The 19098-nt window shown below is 38.8% G+C and overlaps 1 protein-coding gene across 5 annotated transcripts in view; it reads left to right on the top strand.

Moving 5' to 3' along the window:
* UBAC2 (UBA domain containing 2) overlaps nt 1-19098 on the top strand; it is a 171629-nt gene that overhangs the window by 96486 nt on the left and 56045 nt on the right. For 2 of the 5 annotated variants that reach the window (XM_010338813.3, XM_074387483.1), the window contains exons 5-7: nt 4173-4296; nt 8410-8457; nt 9904-9972. In XM_010338813.3, coding sequence (XP_010337115.2) covers nt 4173-4296; nt 8410-8457; nt 9904-9972 — 241 coding nt within the window. The remainder of the gene's footprint in view (nt 1-4172; nt 4297-8409; nt 8458-9903; nt 9973-19098) is intronic. The other 3 variants (XM_003928215.4, XM_074387484.1, XM_074387485.1) reach the window with 2 other exon arrangements.

The raw sequence follows: 19098 nt of genomic DNA, 5'->3' as shown, positions 1-19098 counted from the left end.
TGTTGCCCAGGCAAGAGTGCAGTGGCACAATCTTGGCTCACTGCAGCCTCCTGGGCTTAAATGATCCTCCCATCTCAGCCTCCTGAGTAGCTGGGACTATAGGCACACACCACCACGCCCACCTAATGTTTGTACTTTCGTGGAAAAAAGGTTTCATTATGTTGCCTAGGCTGGTCTTGAACCCCTGAGCTCAAGCCATCTGCCTGCCTTGGCTTCCCAAAGTTGTTAGGATTACAAGTGTGAGCCACTGTGTCAAGCGACCTTTTCTATAGAAGAAGTGAAGTGGACATTTGCAACCTGAACAAGGTGTCTTTGTTATTTTATTTTTTCTATTGAGTGCAATTATGAATATATAGCAGTAGATGCTTAGTAAATATTAGTAATATCAAAGTATGAATCAGCAATGGCTCATGCCTGTAATCCCAGCAACTCAGAAGGCTGAGGCAGGAGGATCACCTGATGCCAGGAGTCTGAGACCAGTGTGGGCAACACAGTGAGACTCTGTCTCTAAAATAAAGTTTAAAAATTAGCCAGGTATGGTGGTATACATCTGTAATGCCAGTTTACTCTAGAGGCTGAGGTGGGAAGATTGCTTGAGCCTAGGAATTTGAGGCCACAGTGAGCCATGATTACACTACTTCACTCTACTCCAGCCTGGGTGACAGACAGATAACCCTGTCTCAAAACAAACAAACAAACAAACAAACAAACAAAAACAGAAAAAAAGAAAGGATGGCTGAAATGTTTATAATTTGCTTTCTTTTTTTAACTTGCTTGCTTTTTTCTGTACTACCAGCCTCATCTGCTTAAGTCAGACAGGGCTTCCAGAAGGTAGCTCTTCACAGTATGAAAAAGTATAGAGAACAGACGTTTTCATAAAATAAGGAAAAGAAAAAGACTGGTCAGTGACTAATAACATTATGGTATTTTGTGAAGTCTCTGTGTATAGAAATAGCAATGGAAAATTTCTCCAGAACAGCCCATATAATTTTGGTCTGAAATGTGTAAATGTGGCCTAGTATTTAGTCATCATTTAAGAATACATAGTGATTAATAATTTTTAAGGAATTTGTAAATGTCTATTGGTATGTGAAATATAAACTGTGGTCGTTAAAATTTCTGCCAGTGTTTTTTTAGTTTACACTGAAATGTAACCTCAAACAAGAACTCTGCTTTAGGTTTTTTAGTTATAACATCACTATTTGCACTTGATTACTAAATGTAAACAGAAGAACTTATGTGAATTAAGCACCTCAAAGGATATGTTCTGTGGTAAGAGACCTTCAGTGCAATTGGCTACCCAAATAGGGTTTTATAATCACCAAGAGACCAGCAGGCCGTATTTTGAGCTGCATATGAAACCATATGTTTTAATCCCATTAAAAATGATAAAAAGGAAGGGGACTTTTTAAAACAAAAGGTGAGTTAAGTTCTGTTGTATGGTTTTGCTGTTTTAAAGGAAAATTCATTTCTTCTGCAAATACTTATTGAACCACTACTTTATGCCAGGCACAGTCTAGACAGTGGGGATAAAACAGCAAACAAAAGAGACCAAAATCCCTGTCTGTGTGAAGCCTCCATTCTGTTTTTGAGATAGACAATAGACAAGTCAGGCAGTGCTGAGAAGGTTATAAGTGCTGAGGGGGAAGAGTCAGGAAGAGAGTAGAGAATGCAGAGGGGGAAAGCTGTGAGGGCGGGAGGCGCAGGTTAAATTGGGCAGTCAGGGAGGGCTTCTCTGAGAAGGTGTTGCCTTGCGGAGCACAGGATCAGGATGGGGATGAGACACAGGGCCTAGGACGTCTTTGTCATGACTGTAGATGGGGAGGTGTTAGAGGATTTATGCCCAGGAGCGACTAACTCATACTTTTCCATGAAAAGAAGGCCCGGCTATTTTAATCAATTATGTGTGGTTTTAGAACTGGATAAAAGCAATTCTTTTGTATAGTGTTTAAAAACTGCTTTGTTAATTTAAAAAAATCCAACCAATACTGAATATGGATCATGTATGAGAATGCCTATTAGGCAAAGCTAGATAAAATATGATGCTTTCTCTCAGAATTAATGATCTAATGGGAAGTTTTTGAGAATGCTATATTGTTAATTCAAATGTGAGTCATATAGTTGTTCTAGGATAAGGATTATTTTGTTGCCTCAAATGTAGTGAGCTCCTGACCTGTGCCAAGCACTGTGCCAGGTGCTAGAAGAACCAGGACTGCCTCTTCTTCCCTACACCGAGGTGCTCAGCCTGGGAGGAAGGCCTGATACTCGAGGAATTCTAGGCTGGGCAAGTGGGGGTAGGAGCCCACTCTGCCATCCACCTCCTTCTGCTACCCAGTCCCTGCCATCCTTCTCACTGGACAGCCAGCCAGGTGTATCTGGCATCTCTTTGTCCCCAGTCCTGACACAGTACCTGCACTTTGGCCTTACTGGCTGGAGTTTTCCCAGTTCTAGCATTTGCTGCTTTTGTGTTAATAGCTGTTGATGGGGCTGCCATTTATCACGTTTGTTTTGTATGTGTTATATTTTGGTTTGGTTTTGTTTTTAATAGGAGAATTGAGAGGACAGTGCATTTTAAAAAATAAGATAGTCTCTGTCAAGGATGAGAAATTGCACAAGAAGGCCAGGAGGGTCCTTCCTATGTTTCCACAAAAATGGCACTGAGGACAGTTCTTTGTAGAAGTGAAACATATTTTTTGCATTTTTCTTGTGATAATGAAATAATTCTCTTTTTCTGGTGCCATTTCCCCAAAACTGGGAAAAGAAAACATAGACTGAGTAATTAAGCCAAGTGTTTAATGAAAAATGGGTGCAAGTACATGCCCAAAGCACTCTGCTCATTCATATTACCTGCCCAGCACTTGTTCTTACAAGTGTAATGCATTCATTACACTTGTCTCAATTCTGTAATGCGTTCCTTGAGGTCAGGGACTGCTGCTTTCTCTTGGATGTAGCTCCTGGGCTGGGCATTCTACCTTGACATTGTCAGCATGCACTTGATTCACTGGCTCATTGAAATGGTGAAACTGACAGCTTGGGGGCCATAAGGAGAGCCACCAGCTACCAGGAAGAGTCAGAGAAGTCTTATGGGAAGAGCTGAGCAGTGCTGCGCAAGCTGAATTTCCCAGGCAGGAAAGTGAAAAGCAGAACCTACGTCAGTGGAGAGTCTAAGCAGCCAGCGTGTTCAGAGAGCAGCTGTATGCATGTGTGAGAGGGCCTTGTGTGTGATGGGCCAGATGAGGGGAGGCAGAGAGGAGGACAGTGGTGGCAATCTGCAGTGATAAGAGCGAACTGGGGAGCTTTGCCATCACATCCTTATGAAGCATTTTATCTTTGGATACTGGAGCCCATGGAAGGAAGGGTTTTTAAGCAAGGGAATGTTGTGATTAGAGTTGTGTTTTAGGAAGAGAAAAACAATGGTAAGAGATGGATTAGAGAGGAGCAAGACTGTAAGTAGAAAGACACCTAAGACTTTTGAATATGTCAAGGTGAAGATGTCAAATTGATGTTCAGAACCAGGATGAGGGGTGGGCAGATCGTTTTAGGTCTCAGTTCATTTTCTTAGCCCAAGCCATAGAAAGGATTGAGATTGTATGAGGAGATGATAGAACAAGCAGAAAAGGCTATAATGGAACCGTGGAGAAGCCAGTCGTGTAAGAAATCATTGGACGACGACTGAGAAACAGGGTTTCAGACAAAGGGAGGGAGAAAGGAATGCGAGGAAAGGAGGGCCAGAGGTGAACCATGCCAGTGCCGTGGTAAAAGATCACTGGACGGAGCCTGAGACGGGGGCTTTTGGATTTGACCGTGAAGAATTCTAATGTTTGCTGCTTTTGATTTGTCTCGTTTCTCTCCTTGGATTTTAGTCATACCTATGAAGAAAACATAGCCTCCACTTTTCTCACAATTAATTAGTAGGTGCTGACTACTTTTTTGCAGTGGTTTTGGGAGGGTCAATAAGGATAGAATGATTAGAGTTTTCATAAAGTGTTCTATAAGTACAGATTATTTTGGACATGATGCGTATTTGAAAATCAACTTATATTATCTTAAGACCATGCTTTCAGACTGAAATAAAATTATAAGCAGTGTTATATCAAAAATACATCTGCCATTGGTGTTTAAAATTCACTATTATAGTGGTTCTTTTTTTGTTTGTTTGTTTGTTTGCATAGCCTGGCACCTGTGTTTGCTCTGTTTGTACCATTTTACTGCTCCATCCCAAGAGTTCAAGTGGCACAAATTCTGGGCCCGTTGTCCATCACAAACAAGACATTGATTTATATATTGGGACTACAGGTACAGTATGCGTTTTTATGTTCACTTCACTTTAACCAGATCTTGTGTTTTTTTTGGTCTTTTTCTCATTTGATCTCCTTGAAAACAATGGTTTTTCTTCCCCCATAATCTTGGCTTCATGATCTATATCAAATGTTTAAAGGAAGTGTTACAGAACAAGAACATCAAGGTATAGAAGGTTCTAGAATACTTTCATAGCCTTTAGAAATCTGATAAGAGCTTTCACCGAAATTTGTATCGGTGGAAAATATTTTCATTTCATTGTACAATTGCACGTGAATACTTTTTAACAATCATACTATGAAATGGAAACAAGTGAGAACAACTAAAAAAGTAGAAAGTAGAAAACCAGTGTCAAAATTAATTTATCGAATATGGTGTCGCAAGTAAAGCTCTGAAGAAGAAACCCAGTGTGCCCTGCCAACCCAAGCTTTGGATTTTTCAAGAAGCATTGTCAGCTTCATTATTTCCATGTTTGTGTAGCCATGATGGTAGTGTCACCATTTGCTGATGTTTTGCTGTTATGACCATTAGAGTACTATTGTCTAGCTTAAATTTGAAAAGCTTGTCTTCGCCAATCCAGCAAATGTTGATTGCTCCCTACTGGGCTCCAGGCCTGTGGTAGGAGAATTATTTTTCAGTTTTCTGTCATACTACTTGTCACTTTTCTTTTATTCTCATGGCTTTTGATGTAGTTTTATTCTACAGCTTCCTGTGTCACCATGTGTCGCTTGGCCTTTTGATCCACTGATTAATACTCATAACATTCCTTATCCCACGCACATCTAACCGGATACTAGTGTCGCTTCAGAATGCCTTCCTCCCTCCCCTTTTAACCTTTAGCATTTCCTCTCAGTTCTCCAGTCTGCTGTCATGTGTTATCAATGGCTCATCTGGGGCGGGTGTTTTCTTACCACTTTTACAACCGTTTCTCATGAAATCTGTTTATTCTCTGTCTCTCAACCCCCATACCGTTACACACCCCCTTATCCTACCTGATATCCATGTAACCAAATACCCCATTTCTGCACTTGATCCTTATAAGTAGGGTTTGCTATAGCAGATTTAATATTCTTAAAGCTGTTAAGACAGAGGCCATGTGGAATGTGAAGAGCACTCCAGACCTCACTCAGGAGACCCAAGTTCTAGTCCTAGCATGGCTCTCGTCAGCCATGAGACTTGGGTAAAGTCATGGGACCCCTCATAGCCTCACGTTGGTTGTATAGTTCTTCCAACTCTAAAGCTATGTCGAATCTTAAAGAATGAAAACATTGTTTTACTAATTGTGCAGTAGTAATTCAGTGCGACATTGTGGAAAGTTTTTGGAGCCAAGTAGACTTCGGTTTATATAACTTGGTCTGGTAATGATTTGTTTTGTCACTTACCTTTCCTGAACCCCCATTTCCCCATCCATTAAGTGGGGATGATAATACTTACCTTATAGAGGTATTTCAAGGTAGTGTGTTTAGTGTAATCTGAACAGATAATAAGACCTAAGTCAATTGGTTACTATTATTAATTAACAATTTATGTCTCTATAGCTACCACTGTTTTTTTTTTTTGAGATTGTGAATGTATTTCTTGTTTTGTTTTGTTTGGCATAAAGCAAAATAAGTAGTGTGTTTAATCTCTTAGGGAAAGGGGATCCTAGTTGGATGAAGAAGCACAGCATGGCCTTTGTCACAGGGCCATTGTAGTAGGTTGGTGCAAAAGTAATTGCGGTTTTTGCCACTAAAGTAAGGCAAAAACTGCAATTACTTTTTCACCAACCTAATCTCTAATGCAGTTTCCACAGTGTTACACAGCTCACCATGAGGGATCCTCCTTAGCCCTGCCAAAAGCAGAAAGGTAGATGCAGCTACCACGGATAGTTTTTCCAAATAATATAAATGTCCAATATTTTTGTATTATTTCCAGTAACTTTGTGGGGGAGAAGTTGAGATCAGAAAGTAGAGGTGAAGATGCCTCATTGGCTCCTTGATAATATCTAGGTCCTTAGCATGAATGGCATTCAGGGTTCTTCTTGCCTGTCTCTTGTCAACTCCCACCTGTGCCCACCTTGAAGGAGTGTGACTGAACTCCTTATTGCTAAAGTGTCTGTTCTCTGCCTACCTCCCTCCTCTCCAAGCCTTTACATGTGTTTCTGTGCCTTTTTCTCTCCCCGCCACAACCAGGGACATTGATGAATGAATGAATGAAGACTTGAATCGTATTTGGAAGAGCCAAAACTCTTGTTAAGGCTCATTTAAGTATCCAGTGGCTTGAGAGCCCGTAACATCATGCGCTGTGCAATGGCCTATGATGTAATGGGCTCTCAAGCTGTCCGATACTTAAATCAGTGTCACCCACTGGGTGAGATGTAGCGTAGCCCCTGTCCTCAAGGAGCCCGGCCATGAGAAAACACACAGACACTGTCAAGATGTAGGCAGACATACTGGGGACCACACAAGGAATGAAGACTTCAGAGCCCAGAGGAAATTATTTTTTTACTGACAAAATGATATGCTCTTTTTACTTGCATATGAGACATGGTAGAGTGGAGAGCACGGCTGTGGAGCCAGTCCTCCTGGATATACTCCAGCCCACCACCTGCTAGCTGTTGACCTGCAGCGAATTGTTTAACCACTTGGTTTTACTACAGTGCCTTGAGAGTGATGCCTGACACATAGAAAGTGTTAGCTAGTCTGTTGTTCCTTCTATTTTTAGAAGAAAACTACAGCAAAATATTTGTCTACATGGTTCTCATCCTTATCATTATCAGAGTCGTTTGCACTGAACAAGTATCCGTGCTAGATCAAAGGATCAGATTGAAAGTTGCAGCCAGTGCTCATTTCTAAGTAAGCCTGTCACTAGAGCAAAGCTTGCCAGCCTCTTTTTTTTTTTTTTTTTTTTTTGAGACGGAGTTTCGCTCTTGTTGCCCAGGCTGGAGTGCAATGGCGCGATCTCGGCTCACCGCAACCTCCGCCCCCTGGGTTCAGGCAATTCTCCTGCCTCAGCCTCCTGAGTAGCTGGGATTACAGACACGCGCCACCATTCCCAGCTAATTTTTTGTATTTTTAGTACAGACAGGGTTTCACCATGTTGACCAGGATGGTCTCGGTCTCTTGACCTCGTGATCCACCCGCCTCGGCCTCCCAAAGTGTTGGGATTATAGGCGTGAGCCACCGCGCCCGGCCCAGCCAGCCTCTTTTTTATCTGAGTGTGTCAACTCTTACCTTTTGTGTCTGTCTTCTTTCTGTTTGTCCTTGGTAAGTGTGCAGAACTTTGAGGTTTTCATCTAGCACAATGTCAGCAGTGAACTTGGGCTGTCCTGCCTGAGTATCCTGCCTTTTACTCTACAATAAGCAGTAAACCCCCAATCTAAAATTCTAAACATTAACCAACAATGACCCACACATCATTTTTTTGGTGCAGGAACACTTTCAGAGTCATTATAATTATTATTTTTAACCCCAAGCACAACTCTAAGGTATAAATGATTTGGAAAACAAAAGGAAAGATTTCATGACATCTGATTCTAATTACTTTTGCCATTAATTAACTTTATTATGTTATTTAGTTTGCTCTTCCTTGGGTGAGCTAGAATGAGAATGTCAACACTTGAGAAAGTTACCATTGGACATTGTAGGCTAAGGAGGCTGGTAGGGTTCTTCTCATCTAAATTTAGGGTAACAATTTAAGAAATTAAAATGAGAAAGTTACTTACATAAATATTGTGTCATTGCCAAGTATGGGATAGTGATTACCTGTTTTGTATGTTATTAATTCTGATCATTTCTTTACATGTAGTATTTTACTTTAAGTCAATTAAAGTTTGTAAATAACATCACACTTGAGTTTCACGTACTTTTCTTTGTGTGGGTGTGGGCCAGGTTCAACTTGTGTTAGGCTATACAAAGTCTGAGGTCTGAATTTTAAAAAAATTTAATATATAATTTTTTTTAAGTAACAGAATTGATGTTTAATAATTTTCCATTTGCTTATCTGTATTATAGCATATATAATTAATACTTTATATAAATGGCCATAACTGTAGTTATATAAAAATAAGTATGCTGTGACTGGCAGTTGAATTTTATTTTCAATTGCCTTTTTTTTTTTTTCCTTTTATAGCTTTTCACCTCTGGTTCCTACATCTGGATTGTAGCCATAAGTGGACTTGTAAGTGTGACTAACCTTTTCAGCCAATTCTTTCTCTCTCCTATAAAAAACATTAGGAAAATTGTCCTATTGAGACTGAGTCAGTATTCTGCTGTCTCAACATTCTTTTAACCGTGGCAGGTCTGGCTTGATGCTACTTCTGTAGTGATTAAAAAGGGCCAGTCACATGGAAAACTGAGACAAGGGAGTCCAGTTTGTGTTTTCAAGGTAATTTTGATGAAAGTTTTAGCTAGATTTTTTTTGTCAGTGTTGTTTTTTATATCATAGGAAAAAAAAGGCTGAAAATGAAGAAGTTGGACTTACTAAAAATAAGGAGAGGTGTTCTGGTCGTTTGGTAAAAAGACATTGTCACGTGAGGGAAAATAATAATGCCAACTGGAAAGTCAAGTGGGTTGGACCTGACTGAAGAGTCATCATGGAAGAAGGGGATGAACAAAGCATTCTCAGTCTGTGTACTGGAGTTTTTTCATCTCGCCCATGCTACTGTATTTTAATAATAAGTATTTGTCCTAAGTTCTCTGTGAGGTATTTTTAAAAAATTAGAGCATGAAGTGGAGTTTTATTCTTTATCTGTGACTTAAATTTGAACCTCCAGATTTATTAAAATAAATTTTAACTATAGGATATAGAGCATAGTTTTAATTTCTTTCTTGGAAAAGACTAAAAATTCCAGAATGGATTCATAATTATACACATTTCGCTATAATCACTGCACATACTTCAAGTGAATTATCACCATCCTTGTTTCTCAGGTGAATGACTGGTATTTGGGGCCAGTGTGTCATCCTGTAAGCCTGCTTACCTCTCTTCTTCCTTTAAGCTGTCTGTATTATTCCTTTTTCTGTGCTTATTCTTTCCTTAGAACTCGCACCTTCATTCCCCACCACTGATATGCTTGTGGCCAAGATTCCAGGGCTCCAAGTCACATTGTTTTCTCCTCCCTAAAAATTTTCACATCTACTTGGATACCTGATAGGCTTCAGGACCACAGAGCTAAACCCTATTGTGAAGTCTTCAAAACACCTGAGCTATCCATCTGTTATTCTTAAGACTTGTGGTGGCGTAGGGCCATCCTGGGGTCAGACTGATTCTCTGGGACACAGGTGGCAGACTCCCCCCAGACTAGGCTCACCCTGCATTGTGACTAAGGGGGACTTAACCATCCTGAGAACAGCAAAGACAGAGCTCATTGCTTTGATTATGAGAGCTGCCTGAAGATACACTATTTCTTCCATGGCATATTTGTTTCACTTAGCAGTGAAGCTTTTGAGTTCTGTTTTAAATATTTTCCAAAAGCATTCAAATATTGAAGTACCTTATTATATATGATTTCATTGTGTTAGTTACTGTTAATTCATTTACTGTCAGTATTTGTCTTCTTTAGTAACTCATACGTGACTCGATTTTTTTTTTTAATTCCATTTTCTTTCTTTATTTTCTTTTTAGACTCCTGGCTTTAAGTGCTTCCTGTCTCCTCAGAATGTTTCATTGTATGACATTCAGTGCTCTAGAATTGTAGGTCGCATTTTTCATCTCTTTGTAGTCTTTTTAAAATCTAAAACTATATGTTGTGATCATAGTCTTTTCCAATATACATGTTTAACAGGTATTGGGGTGCCTGTTTTAACTTTGTAAAAGGAATCAGAAGTTTAAAATAGAATTTTTGACAAAAAAAAAAAATCTCTTGTTTCAGAAGGATGAATGGAATTACAGTGTGTTTGGAATATAATTCAAAGATGATGTCGCATTTTAAAGAACACTGCTAATAATAAACATTTCTGAGCCTATTGAATTTCTACTTTTTACCATAATTGATTCAGCCAAAGTTACCAACCTTCCACCTTCCACTATGACAAAAAATCTGATAAATCTTCATATTAACCTTGTTCTTTATTATTATTCTACCATAATTAAATAATTAGCTGTGTTTATTTAAAATAATTAATATTCATGAATCATGAATCATAGCCAGTTTACCTTAGTTCTATACTTGCTTTAAACCTAAGGAATATTTTCATTCTTTGTCTAAAAAATTATTTTTTGTTACAAAATATTTAATATGATATGATATGATATACTTTAGATAAGGAAGATTGTAAAGGAGAGTATCAGTATTATTTGTGAGTGTTTGATTTACACACCACTGACTGTAGGATCCAAGCCTGAGAGTCACAGAGCCACAGTTTGCCTGTTCCAGATGTCTCTTGCTCAATATGACTTCTCCTCTTCCTTTGTAGATCAAGTGACTTCCCTTTTTGGGGAGATAGTATGCTAAATAAAATACTAACAAAATAAAATTCTTACTATGCAAAAGAAATGCATAGATAATTTTAATTGTAGGTGATTTTCAGTGTTTTGGGGAATGTGACAAAACCTGTTGATGAGATTTCACATTTTAGTATTGAACTCATTAATTCATTTAACAGCTGTGTTTGTTAAGCAATTATTTTATTTCAATCTGGCAATTAATACGGTTTTTAAGAAAAAGAGTATTTTTTAAACAAAGTTATTTATAGGAAACATAAGTAATTTGTTATCTGCTATCATAGAAACCAAAAAGTTTCCTCATGGTTTTCTGGAAAGCAGCCAACTTTGGATTGAGCTTACTTTATTTAGGAAGGTACTGGTTGATTTATTTTGTTTAGGCTAGCTTGCTTTTTTTTTTTTTTTTTTTTTTTATGAGAGGGAGTTTCGCTCTTGTTACCCAGGCTGGAGTGCAATGGCGCGATCTTGGCTCACCGCAACCTCCGCCTCCTGGGTTCAGGCAATTCTCCTGCCTCAGCCTCCTGAGTAGCTGGGATTACAGGCACGCACTACCATGCCCAGCTCATTTTTTGTATTTTTGGTAGAGACGGGGTTTCACCATGTTGACCAGGATGGTCTCGATCTCTTGACCTCGTGATCCACCCGCCTCGGCCTCCCAAAGTGCTGGGATTACAGGCTTGAGCCACCGCGCCCGGCCTTTTTTTTTTTTTTTTTTGAGACAGAGTCTTGCTCTGTCACTCAGGCTGGAGTGCATTGGTGCAGTCTCAGCTCACTGCAACCACCAATTCCCAGGTTCAAGTGATTCTTGTGCCTCAGCCTCCCGAGTAGCTGGGATTACAGGTGCATGCCACCATGCCTCGCTACTTTTTTTGTATTTTTGGTAGAGATACGGTTTTACCATGTTGGCCAGGCTGGTCTCAAACTCCAGACCACAGGGGATCTGCCCACCTTGGCCACCCAAAGTGCTGGGATTATAGGTGTGAGCCACTGCACCTGGCCTATGCTAGTTTTTAATCTCTCCTTGGTGTCCCTTATTCTTGCATAATTATAGATGCCTTTGAATACATAACTTTAAAGTATTCCACTGATTAAAATAGGAGATTGATAAATTATGTCAATACAATATTTTACTAGATAGGAGGCCACTTTTTGTCTTCAGCGATATCACAGAAAATAACTAGATTATTTTTCTGGGTTGAGGGAAGACAGTTTTTAGCTTACAGGAGCTTAAGGATGGCTGTCACAACTCAATTCTGTTTTGTGATCCAGCAGAGACTTCAGCTGCTGCCCAGGAAAGCTCAGGGGGATTCGCTTGTACTTAAAGATTACTGTAAGATTATTCATGTAACATGTATCATCGATAAATGTTTTTGTGTTGCCTTTTTCTTACTTTGACATTTCTGATTTTTAATGCAAACATTTACTATTTAAAATACGACTTTTCATGAAATGTTGCAGAATTATAATTGGAAAGCTTGGCTGTTATAGCCAAGTGACATATATCAGTTTAAACAAATACTTCAACATTTCAGTAACTGCATCAACTGTTCTTCTTAATGTCTGGTAAGAGACCTTCAAAAATTGAAGCCAGTCTTTATATATTCACAATTCCACTAGTTTTGTTACACATTAATACTTTTCCTTAAAGAAAGTGTTGCTTACTTACTGAACTTCATTTAAATTCTTTCTGTGGTTCTACAGAGAGCTTTTGAGCCATCTACATCCCAGCACTTCTTCATTTTCTGCAGTTTTATGAATCATATCTGAGTCATTACCACAGGGATGTACCCTAATTGTCAAAAGCTGAGGTCTCAGGACTGATCTGATTCTGGCATGATTAAAATAGAAAGAACCTTCTTTTGCCGATTTTCTTTTTACAATTCACACATTTATTATTAATCCTCTTTCAAGCTGTTTGAGAGTAAATTAACAGGCCTGTATTCCTCTTACCTTTCCCTTCAATGTGGCCCTTCACTGTACCCATTTCCTGCTTTTGTTACTTGTCAGGTACAGTACATCAGATTTTGATTATCTGATCCAGCAGCCTTAGTGTGGAAAAATAAATCTGTTACACCCAAAAGATTTGGGACTTTGAATGCGGTCTGAGTTTGGAATGTTTTCTATAAGCAGTGGGGATCTTTAAAGCACTTCAAGTAGAAACACTTTACGATGGTGCAAGATTACAGAAGCCTTATCAGGGTTTGCAGATCATAGAACAGGGTAGGAAAAATGAACCATCTGGAGGGAGTCAGGACAGCTCATTTGTAGGCTGTGATTTGCCTTTCTCTCTTCCTTCTGTAGTGCTTTTAAAGACAGACAAACAAACAAAAAAAACCCCACATGACTGTCTTAAAGTAACTGTGAACAAATGGAAACAGCATAACCTGCTGTGGAAAAGTAAGCATCCTTGTAGTAAGTTTTAAGGCCCTGGCCTGCTTCTGGGTAAGGGATGGTAGGCGCAGGTTCCTCTGTGTGCCCCCTGCTTGTGCCCATCTCTTTCTTCTCTCCATGCTTCCTTTCTCCTATTTAATCTTTTTTTCCTTAGATTCCTTCTTCGTTGACCAAAGAGGTATAGGTAGCAGGTCAGATAAGTCCTCTGATGCACAAGCCTCCCAGTTAAACTTACTTTAGAGATTTGGATTATTTTCTAGTAGCTCATTGAAAATGAAGACGGAAGCTGCAAAGAAAAATGAAGGCTAACCAGATACAATGGCTCGTGCCTGGAATCCCCAGCACTTTGGGAGGCTGAGGCAGGTGGATTGTTTGCGCTCAAGGTAGACCAAAGCCATGAGGGTGGTGGGACTTGTGAGAGGACCACGTGTAGAAGTAGAAGACGAGTAGCAGGTCCTTAGGAAACATCCAAATTTGGAGGGTGCCTTATAATTAAAATAGCAAGTAAGATCCCAGCGCTTGTCCATTGTACACCACACACACACATACTCACATTCATAGTGACTCATCCGTATGTACTCCTTTCTCCCTTTTCCTCCCTCTCTCTCCATGCCACCTTTCCCTGTCCTAACCTCAGGGAGCCAGGACTGACTGGAAGAAGCCTTCTATTAATATATTCTGCCTTGTGGCAAGTGCAACTCAGACCCAGGCTGACAAATGGTGTCTTAGGCAGTTGTTAACACAGAGAAGTAGTGACCAGTAGACATGTAATTTTTAAATGCACGGTGCAAATAAATGAAATTATGCCATTGTCTTAATAAAGATGGCTGATAGAATTGCCTTATAAAATTTATTATAATAGCTGTAAGTTTTTTAATTACCTACCTTTAGGCAAAAATCTAGTCTCCTTTCAAAGCCTTTCAAAATGTGACCTCCTTGCCTATCCCTGTCACCTGTGTGACCCATACACTCCAGCTATACTCAGTATTTTACTGTTCCCAAACATCCACTTTCAGGATTCTGTGTCATTGTGCAAACGTGTATTTTTCTTTAACTAACACACAGCACTTACTAGGTACCAGACACTTGTGGTGGATTTTTTGTTCTGATATTTTGGTTTGTTCAAATATATTTAGTGAAAGTATTTGCTGGCCCTCTCTACTGAAGCCCTCTCTATAGGGCCTCTGTGTGCCCTGTTGACATCAGGTTTTGTTTTTTGACTTACATTAGCCACCGAAATATGAGCAGAAGTGACAAATGCTTCATCTGGGCACGAGCTTCAAGAGCCACTGCCTGGTTCCACCATTGCTCTGTCCCTTTTGCCATGAGAAAAGCAGGACCCTGAGAGGGGCTGCTCCTCAGACTCCAGAAGAAGCAGCATGGAACACGGCTGTACCAACATGTCTCAAGAACAAGAAAGAAATCTTTGTTATAAGCTACTGAAATTTGGGATAATTTGTTACCACAGTATAACCTACAACAAGGTGACTAATAGTACCCTTTTCTAAGCACTTTACAAATATTTTAATTAGTCCTCATAAAAACCTGAGGAACTAGGGGCTATTCTCCCTATTTTATAGATGAATAAATGGAGGCATAGGAAAGTTAACTACAGTCATGCACTGCATAACAAAGTTTTGATCAACAACAGATCAACTGCATATTCAGTGGTGGCCCTGTGGATTCTAATGCAGCACAGGTAGAAACCTGGTGTATGGCACTCAGTGTTGGCACTGCAGATCAAGTAGGGGAAATGACTGATACTCAGTTATGGTGCTGGAACACCTGATTTCCTGTATGAAAAAATAGATATATAAATAAAAATATATATCCCATCTAGGTTTGTGTAAGTACACTCTATAATGTTCACACAATGACCAAATCATTTAGCAGCACATTTCTCAGAATGTGTCCTTAATTGTTAAGCAACACATGACTGTAATTTTCCAAGAACACCAGCTGAAAAGTAATGGAGACAGGATTCAAATGCAGGTAGTGTAACTTTAGTGTCTATGCTCTTAAAAGATAGCTTTGCATAATGACATGCAGTTTCTTCCAACTGCATCCCCTCTTTGACTCAAGTATCCCTTCTAGGAAATCTTACTCATTTAAGTCTTGGCCTAACCCTTTCCTGAGTCAGTTCTGAGTTTACTTAAAAGAGTCGCCCTCAAATTTTTTAAGTTACATATATAATTGTTGACTATAGGTGTGGGGTTTTGCAGCAAATCTCTAGAGCTTATCGATCTTGCTTAACTGAAACTTTATGCCTGTTGTTTTTTTTTTTTGTTTGTTTGTTTTTTGTTTGTTTGTTTTTTGTTTTTTGTTTTTTGTTTTTTTTTTTTTGAGACGGAGTTTCGCTCTTGTTACCCAGGCTGGAGTGCAATGGCGCGATCTCGGCTCACCGCAACCTCCGCCTCCTGGGTTCAGGCAATTCTCCTGCCTCAGCCTCCTGAGTAGCTGGGATTACAGGCACGCACCACCATGCCCAGCTATTTTTTTTGTATTTTTAGTAGAGACGGGGTTTCACTATGTTGACCAGGATGGTCTCGATCTCTTGACCTTGTGATCCACCCGCCTCGGCCTCCCAAAGTGCTGGGATTACAGGCTTGAGCCACCGCGCCCGGCTTGCCTGTTGTTTTTTAACTCTCTCTTCCCCACTGCCCCCAGCCGCTAGCAATCACCATTCTACTCTGGTTCTGTGAATTTGACTATCTTAGATGCTTCATATAAGGGGAATCATGCAGTATTTGTCTTTCTGTGACTGGCTTGTTTCACTTAGCATACAGGTTGTCATGTTTCTTCCATGTTGTCACATATTACAAAATACTCTTCTTTTTGAAGGCTGAATAGTAGTATTCCATTGTATATGTGTACCACATTTTCTTCATCCCTTTGTCTGTTGATGGGCACTTAGGTTGTTTCCACATCTTGGCTATTGCAGTTAGCACTGCGATGACAGGAGAGTGTCAATACCTCTTTGAGATCCTGGATGTACACCCAGTAGTGGGATTGCCAGATCATATTAGTTCTATTTTTAATTTTTTTTTGAGGAACCGCCATACCGTTTTCTATAGTTGCATTGTTTGCATTTATGCCAACTGTGCTGAAGTTTTCCAGTTTCCCCTCATCCTCACCAACACTTGTCTTTTGGTGATTTTTTTTTTTTTTGTATAGTAGCCATCTCAGCAGGTGTGAGGTGATATCACATTGTGGTTTTGATTTGCATTTCCCTAGCGATTGCCAACATTGAGCATTTTTTCATATACTTATTGGTCATTTGTATGTCTTTGGAGAAATGTCTATTCAAGTCCTTAGCCCATTTTAAAAATGAGGTTATTAGATTTTTTTGCTATTGAATTGTAGGAGAGTCCTCTTGGGAATTATATGTTATTCTTCATAATCTTCAGTGCCTAGCACAATGTCTATTTGATACACATTCTAAAAATAATTTTTTCATTTAAATACTTAATATCGTCAAAAAATAATTTGAGTGCTATAAAACATTGCACTACCTGATTGTCAGGAAGCTCCAACATGCACTACCTTTTTACGTTCTTGATGTGTCCTCTATAGGGTCGAGTACCTAGACCGCCTATTTTAAAGATAGACAGTTTGCACAAATGATGGGTAGTAGAGCCAAGACAAAGTCTAGGTGTTCTGCTCCAGGCCCAGTGAGTCCAGTGCCTTACAATGCACATTTCAAGGCTCTTGTCAATGTTCGTTCCAGCCACAAGAGGCACATACAGAGCTATTCTTAGAGTTTCCCTTAGCCACACCACTAGGCTGAGGCCCCATTCATCAGCAGTGGAGACATGAGTCTGGAGGGCAACCTTGGACATGAAGAGGTTTTTAAAGTCCCAGAGGCCCTGAAAGACAGTCATCAAGATATTTAACTGGTCCTCTCTCTCTGCTTCGTTAGAAATGCAGCTCAAACCTCACTTTCAACAAACTCATTGTCTTGTATTTCTTGCGTTGTCATACTCAAGAATCGGAAGAATCGTTTAGAGGAAACTTAAAGGATAATTTGAAATATATTAGGCTGGTTTAGTAATGTTGCTGATTAAAGGAAAAAGAAGTGGAGATAAGGAAGAGGTTACCAAGAAACACCCATACTTTTACATTGCGGAGATTACTGGTAGATTATCATGTTCGTTGTAGCACAGAACATTTTCCCATGGGATCTTCACATTTTCTTTTTAACAAGAAATTGAAAGTTTTTCATTAGTTTTGATTATCTCTTTAAACTGTGCAGTTTGTTTTTTTTTGTTTGTTTGTTTTGTTTTGTTTTGTTTTTTTTGTTTGTTTGTTTTTGGTTTTTGGTTTCTCCGCGTGTGTTTAACATAAGTGTCCAATGTTTGTCTCTGGGAACTGACTGTGTTGATATTTCTCTTCTATCTTGATGATAGCCTCTAGGAAGGGATTATGCTAAAATTAACATGTATTGTTTTGAATTTATTCATTATTCATAAACAACAGTATAGGATGCTATCAAAGGTCTTCTCATGTTAGTTTATGTTGATAGCTGGTGATCTCATAATAGTTCATGTTGATTTTCAAAGTAGCAGAAGTTTTTTGTTGTTAAAAGCTTGGTTTTTTTCTGCTAAAATCCTACCTCTTATAAAATTTAAAAGATTTATGTGTCTGTAAATATTTAGGTCTTTCTAGATCTTCATTCTTTTTTTATTAAAAAATTCTTTTTCCCTTTTTTTGTTTATTAAGGTGTTACATACAAAAAAATTCACCAATTTTAAGTGTATAGTTCGTTGAACTTTGGTAGTTGTATACAGTCATGTACTCACTACCACAATCAGTATGGAAAGCAGTCTCCTCACCCTGAACACTATCTTCATGCCCCTTGCTGTCTTTTCCCACATCCAGCTGCCAGCCCCAGGTAACCACTGATCTTCATGTCATTATAGTTTTGCCTTTGCTGGAATTTCATAAACTTAGTATTGTATAATATGAAGTATTTTGTGTTTTACTTCTTTCATTTGAACATGGTGTTTTTGAGATTAATCATTTTTTATGAATTTTTCATTTGTTGTTATTGTATTAAGTAACAATAGATTAAGTATTAATCTACAGTATGGATGTATCATAATTTGTCCATTCACCAATTGATGGACATTTGTGTTGCTTCCAGGTTTGGATTATTGTGAATAATGCTGCTGTGAACATCAGTGTGCACATTTGTGTGTGGACATATGTTTTCCTTCTTCAGTAATGGAATTGCTGGGTCATATGATAAGTGTATAGTTTATATTAGGACGTACTCCCATGTTATTTTACAAAGTGGCTCTACCATTGTGCATTGCCATCATCAGTGTATGAAACTTCCAGATGTTCTACACCCTTGTCAGTACTTGGTATTGTCAGTCATTTAAGCTTTAGCCAATCTACGGGGTGTGTAGTGGTATCTTATGGTTTTAATTTGCATTTCTCTAATGATTAGTGGTGTTGAGCATTTTTCATGTGCTTAGTGGTCATTTGCATGTCTTTTCTGAAGTATCTGTTCAAATCTCTTATCCATTTTGTTCATTGGGCTACTTATCTTCTAATTGAGTTAGAATAATTCTTTATATATTCTGTATATAAGCTCTTTGTTGGACATGTTTTGTGAAAATTATATTCCAATCTGTGGCTCATCTGTTATCAAAAAGCAAAATTTTAAAAATCTTGATTAATTTATTGTTAACCAATTTTTAAAATAGTTCGTGCTTTTGATGTTCTATTTAAAAAATCTTAGGCCGTGCATGGTGGCTCACACCTGTAATCCAAGCACTTTGGAGGCCAAGCAGGCGGATCACCTGAGGTTGGGAGTTCATGACCGGCCTGACCAACATGGTGAAACCCTGTCTTTAAAAAAATAAATTAATAAATCAATAAAAAAGAAAAGGGAAAAAAAAAAGAAATCTTTGCAAATTCAATGTCACAAAGATTTTCTCCTACATTTTCTTCTAGAATTTAATAGTTTTTGCTTATATT

The sequence above is a fragment of the Saimiri boliviensis genome, chromosome 16 (assembly GCF_048565385.1).
Source record: "Saimiri boliviensis isolate mSaiBol1 chromosome 16, mSaiBol1.pri, whole genome shotgun sequence".
Classification (NCBI taxonomy): Eukaryota; Metazoa; Chordata; class Mammalia; order Primates; family Cebidae; genus Saimiri; species Saimiri boliviensis.
This window is presented reverse-complemented; position numbering and strand designations above follow the sequence as displayed.